Source organism: Rhinopithecus roxellana, chromosome 2 (genome assembly GCF_007565055.1).
Source record: "Rhinopithecus roxellana isolate Shanxi Qingling chromosome 2, ASM756505v1, whole genome shotgun sequence".
Classification (NCBI taxonomy): domain Eukaryota; kingdom Metazoa; phylum Chordata; class Mammalia; order Primates; family Cercopithecidae; genus Rhinopithecus; species Rhinopithecus roxellana.
Genome location: NC_044550.1, coordinates 182,916,847 through 182,934,570, shown reverse-complemented (window position 1 = coordinate 182,934,570; position 17,724 = coordinate 182,916,847). Strand labels below are relative to the sequence as shown.

The 17,724-nt window shown below is 35.8% G+C and overlaps 1 protein-coding gene across 1 annotated transcript in view; it reads right to left on the bottom strand.

Moving 5' to 3' along the window:
- ADAMTS3 (ADAM metallopeptidase with thrombospondin type 1 motif 3) overlaps positions 1–17,724 on the bottom strand; it is a 292,144-nt gene that overhangs the window by 53,234 nt on the left and 221,186 nt on the right. The window contains exon 5 of the mRNA XM_030917550.1: positions 5,152–5,351. Within this exon, the coding sequence (XP_030773410.1) occupies positions 5,152–5,351 (200 nt within the window). The remainder of the gene's footprint in view (positions 1–5,151; positions 5,352–17,724) is intronic.

The following is a 17,724-nucleotide window of genomic DNA, read 5'->3' as shown; positions in this document are numbered from 1 at the left end:
ATTTGCTCTGTTATTCTCTTTCCCGGCAAACTGTCAGTTCCTTGCATAGTTCTTATGTAATCTATGATGTAATTATTTGATTTCTCCACCAGTCTATAATCTTGCTGAGGTCAGGAAATAAGTTTATTTTGTGTTAACCACCATATACCTGGTATATAGCATTAAAATATTTATTAAAAGTCTGAATCAATCAAAATTTTATTGCATGTCTACCACACGGCAGACGCTTTTTGATATAATTATGAGGCTTAATAATATACAGTAACTGCACTCAAGGAACAATCAACTTATTAGAGAACTGCTCCTTTTGAGGTTTGGGGTGATAATTATGGACCATGTCAGGAAATTAAAACTTTAAAAACTCTACTCTCTTGAAGCTTGGTGGAGGATTCAGGCAAGCTCCAAGAGGATCAACGATTTTTTTATCATGCTTATTGGAATATTCCCAATACCTAAAATAGGCCTTGTACAAGGCAGATGATGCGTCAATATTTATAGCATGAGCCATGCCCCACAGCTGAGAACCACTTTCCCAGCAAATCAACCATGTTACAAGATAGTAAAACTATAAACATTTCTTAATATAACAAGATATGATATGGAATCCTAAGAAAGGCTTAACATATATGACAAATCTCTTATTTGAAACACTAAAACATTGGATATGTTCATATCTATGTGTTTCTTCTTCATATAGGAAGCTTGGTGAAATGTCAAGATCTACAAAATAGAAAGAGGTTAAACAAAAGCAGATGGAAGAGATCTGATTATTCTCTCCACTGCTTCACAAAGGTGTGGGGATGAGTTAGAGGGTCTCCTTCCTTTCTTGGGAAGTTATAGCGAAATCATCGAGGGCCTGCTCAAACTTGTTCACTTGACCCTCAAGCCTCCAGAGAAAAGTGTTAACATAGTGAGCTACCTTTCCTGTATCCAAACATTTGCATGGCAACACCTACAGAATTTTACCTCATTCACATGCAGAGTCATCACTGTCATTAGGAAATACGGCCCTGAAATAGATTAAATATATTTGTATCCAAAAGGTGGACAACTTGCATGGCTAATTTAAAATAGCAGATAAACCAAAGAGATTTAACATTACTGCTGACACATAATAGTAAATACTGTGTTTTAAGTGTTCTCATTACGCTTAAATTATGATTGAGTTAAAATTAAAAATAACTTAAACATTCTAAGCCAGTTTCTCTTCCCAGTAACACTATCTTTTTTTAAAGACTAGCTTTACAACCTTATCATTACTTGAGACTGTTTTATGAACTGTAAATAATTTTTTAAAATTTAGCTAAATTTTATTAACATTTTAAAAGTCTCTGTTTCCTCTGGAAAAATTGTAATAATTTCCATCTTGCAATATAGTTGGAAAGAATATATGATACACAATAATTGATCATTTATTTCTTAAACACTGCTCCCATTATATCATTGCATTTGCCATCTATTTCCTCGTTTTGAGTCCAAAATTTCTGACTCCCTCCCAAGATTGTTCGTGATCTACCTCTACATTATTTATATTCATTTGTTCTTCTTTCATTAAATATACATTTAACACTTAATACATGAGCTCTTTTCAATAAAAGCATGACACAACAAATATAAGCTTCTCTTTAAAAGGGAGCCCCGTTTAAATTAAGGTGATACTCTGAAGCAAATTACTTGGACCTAAAAGTATTCCCTTAATTCAGGAACTACCATCTGGGTTCTGATATGGAAATGAAATTGACAACCAGGTAAAGGGAAGAGCACATCTGCTGAGTAGTCAACCAAGGCAAAGTTGACAAACAATTTTAAAGGAGAGCAAGATCTTTTCTCTACCATAGGGATACCTTTCATCCTAATCAATGTAAAAAGATAGAACTTTTTTTGCTGTTAGCTTTCTTCTACAGTTTCTCTCCAGGATCTTATCTGACATTTCATCTAAGTCTCTATGTCTATGTAGGCCTCAAGCCTGGTGAGTCATAATTTTAGATGACCATGAGAAATCATAAAGCATGGCCAGCACAGGAGATAGTTATTTGAACATTGTTAGAAAAAAACTGAATGTTCCTGGTCTTGAATTTCCATGAGTTAGCTTCATTAGGGTATCATTGTCGGTTTCTCTTTCTGTTTCTCATTCTCATTTGATGATGAATTACAGGAAAAGGAAAGAGCCTGCTCAGGTCAGTATTTTGGGTCTGACAGGCTACAACAGGGCAGTGGGTATGGAGGAGAGGGAAGACTTCAGTCTTCTGTCTGTCTTGCCTAAAGTTGTACACCTGACACCAGGGGGAAAACCTGAAATTATCCAGTTGGAGAGTGATGAGAGTTGGGAATAAGACTAATTTAGAACAAGGTTTCTAAATCTCAGCACTGTTGACATTTTGGGCCAGATAATTAAAAATTCTATGCTGTGTAGGGCTGTCTGTTGCGCTGTAGGATGCGGAGCAGCATCCGAGGCCTCTCTCACTATTATCAGTAGCATTCCCCTCCACCCCCGCCCCAACCACCAGTGGTAACAATAAAAAAAAGTCTACAGACATGGCCAAATGTCCCTGGGAACTGGAATGGACACAAATGTATCTTCAGTTGAGAACCTGATTTAGAATAATGAAAACCTTGTGACTATACACTTAAGTATATGCAACTGTATGTGCAATTCAGTTCTAATCAATAATAAAACTATTTCATTCTTCATCTGTGTGATTTCCATGTCTATCTTTCAGTTGGTCATGAAGTTGGAGAGGGAAGGGGACAAGTGTTATTCTTACCTCTCCAAATCTCTTACCAATATTAATTACTTAAAATGCAACTAATATATTAAGTTTAAAAAAATTATTTTCTCTCATAGCTCCATTCTCTGATACTCTATTTATTTTAGAATAATTTGTATTTGAGACAGAATCTTAGCCTATTATCCATTTTTTAAATAGATTTAAGAACAAAAGTCTTCTTGACTGTTTTTAAAACATAAAATGCATCACTTTGTTATTCCTTTGACACTCTCAAAATCATACTTACTACTTACTGTCTGGTGAATATACTGTAGCCATTCCTACATAGGAACCCTTCACATTTTCACATGTCCTTCAAAAAACACAAACAAGGCCAACAAAAAACAACAAAAACAGGAAAAGAAATCTCTAAAAGCAGTTTAACTCCTAACTTCTTGATGAATTACATAACTAATAAACTTGTTGAATCTTTCAAGTTTATATAATGATGAAAACTAAGTCCTAGAAAGAGATGATTTGTCTAAGGTCACAAAGCCAACTAATAGTATGACTAAAACTAAAGCCTCACCCTCCTAAATTCCAATTTAATAATTTTATCATTTAATGATTGGATAACTATGGTCACATCTCCATTTTCTAAAGTATTATAGCATTTATGATACACTGCCTATAATATGACTTAATAATAGCATGACTTTTATTGTTTAGGTTCTTTTTCCTTCTAATTTTCCCATGTATTTATTTTTTCTCCTCTAATAGTTATAAGTTCTATGAGGACAAGAAACATATCAAAATCTCTGTTGTATTACTCCAAAAGCCTTCTTATTAGGCACATTTGCGGGCCAAATAAGTCTGTACTGATTGTCTTCCAGATACTAGAAAAAAGTAGCCCAGGGACATAATGAATGACATAAGAATAACATCTCCATAGGAATTTTGAAATTTTAGATCACTTACAAAGTAAAATTTGGTATAGAGAACTAAAATATGATTTTCTATTTGTGCATCTGTATATGCACTGTAAATAATGGATGACTTGTATTTACTCACTTCATCCTCCCAACATCCATATTACTTTTCTCAATATGCTGATAAAGGGACAGAAGCAGGACAGAGAGTCCAAGAAGCATGCCAAAGTTACACAACTAGCAAAAAGTTAATAGTCAAAAGGTTAATACGAAAAGTTCATTGTCAAGAGTTGAAAACATTCATGTGATTCACAAATGATGATCGTCTATACACATCTATTGCCAAGGCTAGTAATTTGTTTTCCGTGTGTTGTTTGGTCTTCATAACAGAAATTAGTGCCAAGAACAAATAAACATGTGTTTGAATTTCTGTACTCATTTTCCTTTTCACAGAGATATGGTATAAGTGTAATTTTATAAATTGCTATCTCAATAGACCAAAATATTATTAACAGATATTAGCATAAACAAAATCATGTTTCATGAAATTAATAATTTTTCTCCTTCACTACAGTTGCTTGAAATCTAATCTTAAGCATGGGGGAAAGAGGCAAACTATAAATATCCAAGAAATTACATTAAATATCAAAAGTTGTGTGAGGGGGAGGGTGGATTGAGAGATAGGGAAAGAAAACAGAGCATAGGCTTAGGTAATAAATTTGCAAGATCGATATAATACGTATTTTATATTGGCATGAGGTAAAATATATAGAGTACATCAACATCTCAATTATCTTTTACAAGTAGGTAGTTTACATGTTATTATTTCTCCTCATTTGTTCTCTGCCAATTTAAAAAGAAAGAACACAAGTTTCAGGATATTGACAAAATTTCTTCTGAATCTGATTAAGGTTCATAAAGGAGAAATAAAGATAAATTTAAAGAGACCATTAGTGGTTGCTGTGCAGCACTGTGCCAATAGTTGTAGGCTTTGTTTTAATAAATACATTACCTTCGGTCTTACAATGTTGAAAAAAATCACATTTGTTCAAAAGCTGTAACAACAAGAATCCACAGAGTTACCAGGCATAAATCATTCTACGTCATCCTGTGAAGCACAGTGATTCTAGAAAGAACTATTTCATCCTTCATGGGCCACATCAAAGCAGATGGACAAAGTCCTGTGAGTTTTGATTATCCCCAGAACAAAATAAAAATTACAATTCATGGTTTAATTCCATCTCATTATGGCTTTTTAAATTTATGATTCCCCCTTGATAACAATGGAAAACTACTTGATCAACCAAAAGAAACTTCTGCTTCATGCTTCCTTTATTTTAGCATTCTTGTATTTTAAATATGTAGATCAATAATTTAAATGTAATGCCATCATGTACATATTTTGGATGCAGGGCACAGTCATGGAAGTTCTCACACAGATTGCCAAAGGGTACCAACAAATAAGAGAAGTGAATTAAAAGATCAAAAAGCTTTAAAAAGGAATCACTACTCACAATGTTCATCAGGGTCAGGAGGTAGTTTTGGACATGCTCTTTGCCATGGAAACGGACCACAGAGTCATCCACTCCCAGCAGTACCTCTATGTTGTAATCGTTTTCTCCCGCGTGTCTGCGGCGTCTCATTGTTTCATTCAGTTGCTGGTGGATGTTGCCATAAAGAGTACCTAGATCATCAAGGCCTTCCAGGTCCGACTCTATTAAGAAAGAAAAGGAACCAGGAATTTCAGTTTCCCCAACGGGCCTTCCAATAACTTCTTAGAAAAAAAGAATCTTCTCAGGGGCCTATCAGCATCATTCATAATCACCGAGATGCTACTTTTCAGTTTATTCCTTAAATAATATGCATATGCATATGACCAGACAGACCTGCTACAAATTCAACATAGAAAAGCAACACTGAGGGTAAAATCATATTATTATACAGGGAGCGGTGCCATCATGGCAGACTGACTATTCTGTAAGGATAGAAGTGGCTCAATTTTTCTCCCAGCAAAGAGCCAAGGCAGTGGGGGTGTAGAATACAGGCTGGCTATGTAGTTATTAAATAAATTGACATTACAAATAAAAAGAACTCCAGTATGTTCACAATGATTAAGTTACTATAACCATGGAGTATAGAATTTGTGTCACATAAATTTAAATTGCTCCTCTTTCAGTAACCTTAATTTAAAAATCAAATTATAGCATGGCAACACAACAGCATCTAGTAATATGATTATCAGTCACCATGTATTGCTTTATTTCTTCTGAGTATGGTTTTCTAGCGAATGCTGCTAGTGAAGAAGTGGATATACAGGGTATATACTATAAACATATGTGTGTGTGTGTGTATGTGTGTGTAGATAAGATAGTATATAATATACAGGGTACATATTATATACATATGCCAATAAAATATACATATATGTGTGTATGCAGGGATACACAGGAAAACTTTAGTGCTCCACATTTGTACTAGCCATCATTTGGATGGCAAGTCATTTCAGCTGCTATTTATCTAAATCTGAGATATCAAAGTAAGAAGTCAGTCAGAAAATAACTTATATTCAAAGAAAATTAAAAGTAAAAATAATTTCTTATTTAATGCAGTTCAAGAAACTTACATTTTTTTACTTTCCAAATGAACATTTTGCACACACGTACACACACATACACACACATATACATACACACATGCCTATATACATGGAAAGAAAAAGTGAGAGAGACATCATCAGGTTTTAATGACCTCAGTTACCTGTTTTCAGATGACTGTATTTTTTGAGAGAAAAGTTTTAGTGAATTAAAAAATAAAATCTATCATTTTGATTAAAATTAGAGATTATTCAAAACTGCTGGTACATAAAAACAAAAAATATATTAATCTCCATTTCAAGTATATAAAACTCGGAAAGGATTTTATTTTATAAACTGCCTTGATGTCTAAAACAACCACATATCTAAAAACAAGTTTGACAGAACCAGCTCTGACTCATGCTTTATGTGATGGTTTATTTCTTGCGGCACTGGGGCTTGTTAGTCATTTGAGTCAGCATCTAACATTAATAAATAGGTATTCTCCTCTCCGCCTTTGTGGCTTTAATAAAATTAAGATGGGGAAAAATAGGTGTCTCTTGGCCAGGAAGATTGATGACCAAGCCCTAGCCACAAAGGATTAGAAGTAGTGAAAGTACAGATCCTACTCACACTCTTTCTACCTTTAAAAAATATACAGAAACACCAACACCCTCCCTTACAAGTAGGGGGACACGCTCTGAATGTGACTACTCAGGTTTAAAAGCTCTACTTTAATTCACTTTGACCTAAGCCCAACTGCTAGCTCATTAGCTGGGAAAATTCTCCTCACCAAGGAATTACTTTGGCTCCACAATACATAAATAACTCTCACCATCATCCACATCAAACAGAAAGCTTTCCTCAAAAGTTTTCAAGAGCTGCAAACCCTCACTGAGGTCGAGAGACGACTACACCTGCAAATAGCTTTACTATTCAACCTCAAGTCTTTTTCACACACTTGAGAATGTGAAAGGTTGTGATAGCTAGTGTACAAATATAGGGAATTCAGACATGAGCTCTCAATTCTAAAAATGGCTCTTTTTGGCAGAACGCTCAGAGAAAATGTCCAATGGAAATATAACAGCAATGTTATTATATCATGAAGCCTGATGTGTGAATGAAGTAGGCTGAATACTTATTTCAGAAAGGCAGTTCATTCTGCTTTAATACACCTTTGGTTTGGCCTTTGCAAGTCTCTTTAAATAGGTAGTTTTCTGGTAAGGAAACAGAATCTCTCTTTTTATTGCATAAGAAACCTGGGAAAGAAGAAGGAAGCCTTTGAAAATCAAGAATAATTTGTCCCTACTTTCCTCCATGCTGGGCAGTGTTCTTTCCATGTTTCCTAAAATGCACAATATCAAATATTTCAAAGAAAGACAGTAGGATAGCTTCTGGCACTTTTTACTTATACTCATCATTATAATTACAGACAGCTCTGAGGCTGTGAAATATCTTCATTCATAATGAATTTGTCTTAGTAAAACTGCAAAATTATGGCAAAACTATGACAATAATAGAAACTGACATAGTTGACTCCATCTTGCTTCTAACCTCCAAGCTGTTCTTGGTTATTTCTGGGCATAGGTCAAACTAACTGAGAGGAATTTAGTTTGCAGGTTAACTTTAAAGCAAGGATGACCATAGCCCTTCCCACAACTAAACTGCCTTTGTAAAACTAATGAAAGGCCACTACGTTAGGATTATGAATGAGGTATGAATTCTTTTAAGATACAGGCATAACAAAATGATAAACTGCTATTGTTCCAGAGGTCACAAGATGGGAAACTTCCCCAATTACTTCTTTGTTTTGCTCTGTTTTGTTTTAGACAGAGTCTCGTTCTGTCACCCAGGCTGGAGTGCAGTGGTGTGATATCGGCTCACTGCAACCTCTCCCTCCCTGGTTCAAGTGATTCTTGTGCCTCAACCTCCCAAGTAGCTGGAATTACAGGCACACACCACCATGCCCAACTAATTTTTTTTTTTTTTTTGTATTTTTAGTAGAGACAGGGTTTCACGCATTGGTCAGGCTGGTCTCAAACTCCTGACCTCAGCGATCTGCCTGCCTCAGCCTCCCAAACTGCTGAGATTACAGGTGTGAGCCACCACACCTGGCCCCAATTACTTCTGTAGATAGCACCACTATTGTGGAACCTAAGACTGATCTTTTGAGATATTTTTCAGCCTGTGCATTCTGGCAACCTACTGACCCCACCCAAATGCATGACTCATGACTCAGCTGGTACTGTAGGGACTCAGCATATGATGACCATTTTCCAACACCTATTGAAGCGGCATTGTTGTCTGGGGTAAAGACCCGAGGTTTGTCATCTTGCACCAAGGAAATTCAGTATGTGGACACACACAAGAAGTGGGTTTAGGAACAAACGTTTAATAGGCAAAAGAAAGAAAAAGCAGAACAGCTCTCTCTCCTGTGAGAGAGATCACCCAAATGGGGTTTCCAGCCCCCAGCAGAGTACACTGGATTTTATAGACAGGCTGGAGGTAGTAATGTCTGGTTTTCATAGGGCCCACAGATTAGGTGGACCAGGTGTGACAATTACATAGCATTCGGGGAAGCTGGCCGTCCCACCCTAATCTTACTATTCAAATGGGCTTTCCACTTGGCCAGTGCCATGTTCTCTCCTCCTTACTGTACATGTGGCTGGCAAAGAGAAGGGAAGATGGAGCTGCCATGTTGGACATGCCTAGCCCCCAGGTACCCCCTTTTTCTATTGGCACAACTGCCAGCGTTCACCTAGCAAGTTTCTAGCTTGCCTTTCTATGTCTGCAGCTCGATTTTACAGGCTGCTCTTTGTTAGAAAAAAAAATGATTTGGGGCTACTTTTCATTAAAAGAAAAATGTTACCAAGAACTTCCCTACCCTCACTATCCACCTAAATAATTTCTTCTTTACTCCTATATCACTATGATCGTGTCTCCAAACAATCAGCAGCATCCATTCCTTAGTCCCCTGCCTACCAAAATATCTTTGAAAAACCCTAACCGCTGAGCCTTTAGGGAGACGGATTTGAGTAATAACTCCACTTGCCATGTGGCTTAAATGGTGCTAGCTGAGACGGGCAGCAGAGAGTGACTTATGTGACAACAGAATTAGCAGAAAAAAGGAAAATCCAGGTTACAGAGAACTTTCTAACAGGTGTGTTCTCAATTGAGCATTCAAAAGGAAAAAAAAAAGGCCCTGCAAGAGGCAGAGCAGTGTTATTAATCTCATGCTTCATTCCAAAAGGATGATGCTCACAGTGCTTTTTAAGCTTCTCAGAAATATCAAAGGCAATCCCCTCTTAGTTCTTAGAGTGAGTTTTCTTTTTTAAAACTTTTTGGGAAAAAGTATGTTTCTGAAGTTTACCTTAGAAATTACTGATGTACATTAATTACTATTTTGGAAACATTTTAATTGTATCCTTTTGTGCACTCCCTCGTTTCCCAATTGCTGTATATGAATTTGCAGAAGTGATCATTTTACTATAAGGCCTATTTTATCAGAATGAATTTTTGAGGGGAATATAGATGTTCAATCAAGTAACAATAAAAATTGTCATTTTTAGTGTTAAGTATAGGATTATCAGTGTTAAATCAGAATTTTGAACTTACTAGACAGAAAAAGTAGAATATAACTTTCTTTGCTGATTATGGACACTAAGGCTTGAAACATTTTTAGGAGAATGACATGTTCATATGCTTAATCATATTTATAGGAAATCAAAGTATAGGATTAGTGAAATTGCTCCCCACCCCAGAAAAAAAAAATTCCTATGGTCTAAAAAAGGACAGGAGATGAAGGTAAAATTAGAAAGGTACAAGTTCTGAATGTAATACAAATACATTCAGGGTTGGAACACAATTATAAGCATACTGTGATAAAACCATCTACCCAATATTCATTCTTTCTTCCCTAAGGAGCAGAATGTTAATGTTATTTGAAATAATAATAAACCCAGCAAAAAGTCACTCCAATCTCCCTGTGACCAAGGGTTACATGTGACTAAGTATAAGCCAATTAGATCTAAGCAGAAGTATTGCTTATATCTTGATGCTTATGGCTCCTCAAACGAAGACAATTCATTCCAGCAGGTGCACACTCCTTTGGCCCTCCATTCAATCACTCAATATTCCCTTCTGCTTCCTAGAATGTGGACATGATGTCTGCAGCTCTATGGGGTGATCTTAGGATCAAGGGACATGCTGAATAGAGGAGGGTCTGACACTTTAAAGGAGTGTGACTCTTCAGTGACTGTAGACTCACCATATCAGCCCCGGATTACCTAAAAACAAACTTCATTACATATTAGAGGTAACACTTCCATCATGTTTAGGTTACCCTTCTAATGAGTTTTCTCTTGTATGCCACTGAATCTAGTCCTAACATACATGACACTAACAAATTTTAATGTTGTTGACTAGGTTCTCTCAGTACTCTTACTCCCTATGAGAATGCAAGCCAATTTTCATGTGAATAAGTGAAGAATAAAATAAGATTCATGTTACCAAAATGTACCATAGTAGCATTCTTTGTAGTGCATCATTTCAGAAAATGAGAAAGCATCATATTGTTTTACAGTAACAATTAATACAGAATGAGGCTCTATGTAAAAATCTTGCCTTCTTCGTGAACAGAATACTGTTATGAAACGAAGTAACTGGAATACTACAGGCTGGATTCTGGATTTTCCAAGAGTAGGTGGAGATCCTATAATCAGAGCTAAAAATAAGTGTAAATACCAACAAATGTCGGCTGTCAACATCAGAAGCAGTGAGCAGTTAACTTAAATAATTGTGTTAACCTGTTTGTATCATCTAATAGTGATTTTTAATTGACATCTTTTTTAAAAAAAATTTAAATTAAAGTTATCACTTCCTAAAAGGATACAGGAACAGCATCTCTACATATGTGGAGGCACTGTTCTACCAAGATATAACATGTTTCAGTGAAACGGAGCTCTGTCCTTCACAAACTGAGAAATTCCATAATGACAGTTCAAACAACTATATTCAGGCCAATTTATGATGTCAATTCAAAAGTTTCACTAAGTAACTGTTGCTTTTATTTTTTAAAGACATAACCATTGAGTGAATGTTAGTTTCCATTATTTCTTTTCCCCGAAAGTTCTAATTCTAAAATACACATGTTTGCTTTTGTTTTTACTGACTACTTTATGGAATAGCATGACATTTTTTAGATGGGAAACTTCTTACCTTTTAAGGAAAAAATGTTTTAATGCTTTGGGTTTGTGATTATTAGCAAATGAAATTTTAAAAGTCACTTTAATATCCAAAATATGAACTCTGATTTGCAATAAATATCTTTTATATGTCAGCTAGAATGTTTCTAACTGCAAATCAAGAAAATTTAAAGTGTCTTCAGCAATAAGTAAACATACTAGTTCATGTAACCAAGAGTTTGAGGTACGGTGATTCCTGGTTAATCCATCAATAGGTCATCAAGGATTCAATTCTTTTCATCTTTCCATATCCTGCCATTCTTGGTGTACAAACTTGGTCTTCAAATTAGCTCCTAAAAATGGCTACACGAATTCTAGCATCAAAGTCATGTCCAACAGATTGTGTCTTCCTATATTACTTTCTTAGGAACAGGTAAAAACCTTTCCTGGAAACCCTCTGGTAACATTTAACTCCATGTTTCAGTGGCCAGAATTGAATCACAGGGGTTTGAAATAAAAGAGAAGGAAACAAATATTGTACAGGTTACCCACCTTGCTGAAATCTTTTTCAGATCTTCCTTTTCCCTCATCCCTTAGTAACAGTCTTCCACTGGTATCTGTTACACTTAGTTTTCATTAATGCATTTCATGTTTATTTTCTTCTATTATAATTTATTTGTCTAGAGACAACTTCTGCATTCTCTTGGCCTCAATATGTTTTGAAAGATACAGTCCTTCATTTCCATAGTAGTGGATTCTCATAATTGTCACTCATTCAGTCCCATTGCAACCATTTAATTTGATTTCAGTGGTTTATTGCTGAAACATTTGGGTGTGGGCAAGGTTGTCAGATAAAATACAATATTCTTTGTTAAATTAAAATCTAAGATAAACAACAGTATTTTTACTATAGATATCTCACAGATATTGCATAAGACATACTTAATACTAAAAACCTACTCATTGTTGTATCTGAGATGCAAATTCAAATGAGAATTCTATAGTTTTATTTGCAAAATCCAGCGACTCTATGTGTGGGGAAACTATCTTTCTCCAGGCAGTACATGCAGTTACATGAACTTACACCCTCTTCATCTCACTTTTCTCCTCTACACTTCTGTCTTCAGCTCTAGCAGTGGACATTTCACCCGGCATGGGCAAGTAACATATGCCATTTCCGTGACTCCAGTACTTGGTTAAAAGATATTCAAATGGCCTAAATTATGCTAATGAAATTGTGAACTAGGACTTTTTAATTTGGAGCTACTAGGAAAGAAAAGTTCTCATCACTAAGTTGAAAACTGGCAGAATATAACAATGTAGGTGTTTACGGCTAGCATGAGAATAGTTGTTGGTCTAAGTTTAATGCTAGAAGAGGAAAGTGGAGACTACTAATAGCGAATAGACTGTACTCCAATAATGAGTATGAGCCTGGGAATGCACCCATTAATTTTTGAAAACTTGGTCTTTTCAGTTTCACAAACCAATAAACTACCACCACTTCATTTTCTTATTTTACTGCTTTTTTTTTTCCCCCTTTTGCTTAAGACAGTTTGATGTAAGTTTCTGACAGGTGAAACTAAGAGCAGCCTGATAAACAAGCCCATTTATACCCTTTCTCTGCTACAGTCTTTGATAGTCCTCATTTTCCTTCTCATTCTTCTTCAGTAGTCAACTATTCTTAGGTTCCACAGTGTTCTGAAAAAGACTACATATTCTGTTTTATTTCCCAATTTGTTTATTTTATTCTCTCGGTTCTATTTTAAATGAATAATGTTGTTACTAGTGATTTCTTAGTTTATTTCTTTTATTCTTATTCAGCTAAATCATAACTAATTTTGGGAGTCAGCACAGTTTTTAATTTTCACATTTTACTGCTCTAAACATCTAATAGCATTTTTATTAACATTTCTCTTCCCCTTGACTAAATTTTATATACTTTCTTATTTATGGCTTTTGTAGTTCAGCTCTACTAAATCAAGGAGGTAATAGAAGAGTAGAAGAAGAGGTCACCACACCCAATTACCAGATTACATTCTAGTAATCTTAAACTGCTAGAAATTAAGGTTTTCTAAATAAGCTCAACTGTGAAGAAGAGAGGTGAGATTCCTTTTCACAGCTGCTAATTTCAAAGTTCATGTTACTTCCATCACTTGCCACCTAAATGCAACTTTATTAAGGATGGAAAACCTCTTCACCTCAAACTTCTCCAGAAACTCGATATTCGCATTCTAAATCACTCCAATATGGAATGATTAATAAAAATGTAAACAAGTCATTATAGCCAAACTATTAATATTAATACTTGCCATTTATTCTGTCAGATAAATATTTAAAGGCCCTGGATGCCACTTTATGTTGCACTGCTCTAAGCACTGCGAATCCAGCAATGGACGAGATAAACATGTAGATTATCCTCATAGAACTTATATCCCAGTGAAAAGAACTATCAAACAGGGTAAGAAGACTAAAACAGGGGTAAAGGAGCAAGAGGGACAAGGTGAAGGAGGCAAAATTTTAGATAAGGTTCTCAAAAGAAGGCAGCAAATGTGCGCAGATCTTGCAAAGTGATGGAGTAAGCCACACAAATATCAAAGTTATAATTGACTGAGATATATGTAAACGTTTTATGAGCATATTCATATTGATGTTACAGATTTTTAATTAAGAGATTGTATGATATAATACAAAGAAAATCATAATAGGCTCAGGAATGCAGCAAGCTGACTTTCTAAAATGGCCCCACTAAGATGCCCTGCCCTAGTCCCGAGAACCTGTGCCTTTGATGAGGTATCATTTCCATGATATGTTATGTTATATGGTACAATTGACCATAAGATAGAAACATTATCCAAGTGGGCCTGATCTAACCTCATGAGACATTAAAAGCAGAGATATTTCCCTGGCTGGTGGCAGAAGGGAAAGTCAGAAATAATGAAGCAGGAGGAAGATTTGATGTACTGTTGCTGGCTCTGGAGATGGAGGGATTCTGTTTCTGGACAAGAGAGAAGTATCTGGTTGCTGACAGTGAACCATAACCAATGGCCAGCAAGGAAATGAGGATCTCAGCTTGCAAAAACAAGAACTTGAATTCTGCCAACAACCTGAATGATCCTCGAAATGGACTATTTCCCAGATCCTTCAGATAGGACTTCAATGTGGCCCACACCTTGATTTTGGCCTTGTGATAAATCAAGCATAGAACCAGTCCAGCCACCTTAGACTTCTGACCTATAGAACTGTGAGCTAATAAATAGGCATTGTTTTAAGCTACTAAATTAAGGGTGATTTATTGCACAGTAAGGGAACAGAAAATGATAAAAGGCGAATTGAGTTCTAGTTCCAGCTCTACTATGATGCAGCTCTATGATTTTGAGAAAGATGCTAAACTTATCTGAGCTTCAATTTCCTGAAATAAATAAGCTGTGCTAGCTGATCACTAACATGTTCTTTCTGGCTAAATTTCCATAATTAATAATTAGGCCATAATTTCACTAAATTATTAAAGATGGTTATTACTGCTCTGGCTGTTTTGATCATACATGATTGATCACACTTATAATTTATTTGATGCTAAATCCTTCATCAAGGATACAACCATCATTAAAACATTTTTACATGGAAAAAAGTGCTACACTAAAAGAATCTATATTATGATATAAAATACTTCATAAGAATATAAAAGTCTAGTAACTTATCACAATAAGAGATAATCTTCCCATTCTCCCATTTAAAGACCACAGTGTCCATGTCCATAAAGTCTGAAGACATTGGCAATTATATACAATTTTCCAAGAACACCTTAAATCTCTTCTCTAAAAAAATGAAATGTTACCTATTTTTTTTTCAGATTTTATAAACAACCTCCCTTGTCTAAAAGGTAACACTTAGACATTTTTTTTTTTTTTTTTTTTTTGAGACGGAGTCTCGCTCTGTCGCCCGGGCTGGAGTGCAGTGGCCGGATCTCAGCTCACTGCAAGCTCCGCCTCCCGGGTTTACCGCCATTCTCCTGCCTCAGCCTCCGAGTAGCTGGGACTACAGGCGCCCGCCACCTCGCCCGGCTAGTTTTTTGTATTTTTTTAGTAGAGACGGGGTTTCACAGTGTTAGCCAGGATGGTCTCGATCTCCTGACCTCGTGATCCGCCCGTCTCGGCCTCCCAAAGTGCTGGGATTACAGGCTTGAGCCACCGCGCCCGGCCACACTTAGACATTTTTAAGCATTACGTAACCACAGTAGAGATCAGAATTTTATCCTGATTAAAAATTTACTTCATATCTCTTTGTTATGATGCAATACAATTTTATTAACATATGTATGCTACTTGCAATAAAATTTTACTAAAGCAGAGTTCCAAACATATGGAATTAAAATGTATGTTATTATCACATCAAATTATTGAAGAAGCAGTTATTCTACATTTTAAAAAATCTAAAGTGTTTTTGCTTATTTGAATAATACTGATCAAACAGTTTTAACTCACATTCGGATTGGTCAGTTTTTATATCATACACAGTTAACGTATTTAAGCCACAGTAATTATTGCAGATTGAAGACAGATCTATGACAGACAACATTTGCTATCTAATATTATTAATGGAATACTATAATTGCTAGTCCACAAATAATATTATTCAAGTTAAATTTAATAACAAACCTTTTTTTGCATTCAAATAAAATTGTTGAGCCATTCCTAAAGTGATTTCCGCTAAAGACACTTATTTGCCAATATAAAATTATTCTTAGTCTAAGGAATAAAATATGCCAGAAGAGAGAAACATTGTTACCTCATTTTACTACATAAATGTGTGCCTATAATGTATTCTCTGAAATCATATCGACCATATGGATGGAAAATAATGGGTATTTTTATATCTTCCATGTTTTCTAAGATGTATAAACTATAGATGTGATGATTGCTTTAATATTTGTGTTTGCTAATTCTAACATTTTTTGTCAGTTCTGTGTTGGTTTAGACAGATTTATTTTTCTTATTACTATTGGTTGCATTTTCTTGTTTCTCTGCATAGTCAGTGAGTTTAGATGGGAGGTCTGACATTGTGAATTTTACCCTTTTGGTTGCTGGATATAGTTGTATTCCTATAAATATTCTTGAGCTTTGTTCTTGGATGCAGTTAAGTTACTTGACAAGTTTGTTCCTTTCAGGTCTTGCCTGTAAGATTTATTAGGTGGGGTCAGAGCAGTGCCGATCTACAGCTAATGACTGACCACCACTGAGGCCAGACCCCTCTGTCTACTCTCCACTGTGATGTGAATCATGAGATATTGCAGGCTGGTTTGTGGAAACGCACTATTCCCAGCCCCATATAAGCACCAGGCACTGTTACCTCTGATTTTTTTTAGGCGGCTCTTTTTCAAGCTTCATGTAATTTCCTCACAAATATATGTGATGATCTGAACTCAGCCGAATACCAGAGGGGGACCTCTACAGATCTTTAGAGTCGTCTCTGTATGGCTCTTCTCCCATTCTCAGTTCTGTGAACTCTGGCCACCTTCATCTCTACAGGCTCTCAGCTCTGGCTTGTCAACTCTGGGAATTTGTCAGGCTCCACCTGGGTTCCCCTTCCCTGGGATTCATCTGGAAACCCTCAAGACAATACGCTGCGGCAATCCTGAGGCTCACCTCATATGTTTCTCATCTCTCAGGATCACTGTCATTCACTGCCTGATAGCCAATGTCTTGCAGACTGTTGTTTCAGACACTTTGTCCATTTCCGGTTGTTTAAAGCAAAAGCGTAAATGCAGTCTCTGTTATTCTATCTTGATGAGGAGCAGCAGTTCACTAAATTTGGTTTTGCTGAGAACATATGGTAGCTTAGAAGCTTGGATTTACAGGCATGTTACTCTGTAACATGCCTTAAAAATTTCAGCAGCCATTTAGCTTTCCCTAAATGATTTTCTATACACATTTACTTGGACTTGAAGTTAGGCAGTAGTGAAATCTACAGTGAGAACCCTGAAAATGTCCCTTTAATTAAAAAGGTACTTTTATGACACATTAAATCTCCTTTAGTATGTCCTTGCAGCACACAGTATCATATGGAAGAAAGTGCAACTAAAGTTGAGTAGCATTTAGGAAATTTCCAAAAAAAAAAAAAAATCACCTTTTTCATAAAAGAATGTGAACTTCTTTGTTCATTAAAAGCTATATGAGCCAAAAGGTACTGTAAACGTGTTTACGGGAAGAAACCGTCTTCCAAGAGTAGCAAAGAAAAAAAAAGTGCTTGCTAACTAAGCACAAACATGGAGGGAGTTCAAAAAACTAAAACCTTAGCAAACATGGATATCACCTTACAGTTCAAAGAACACGAT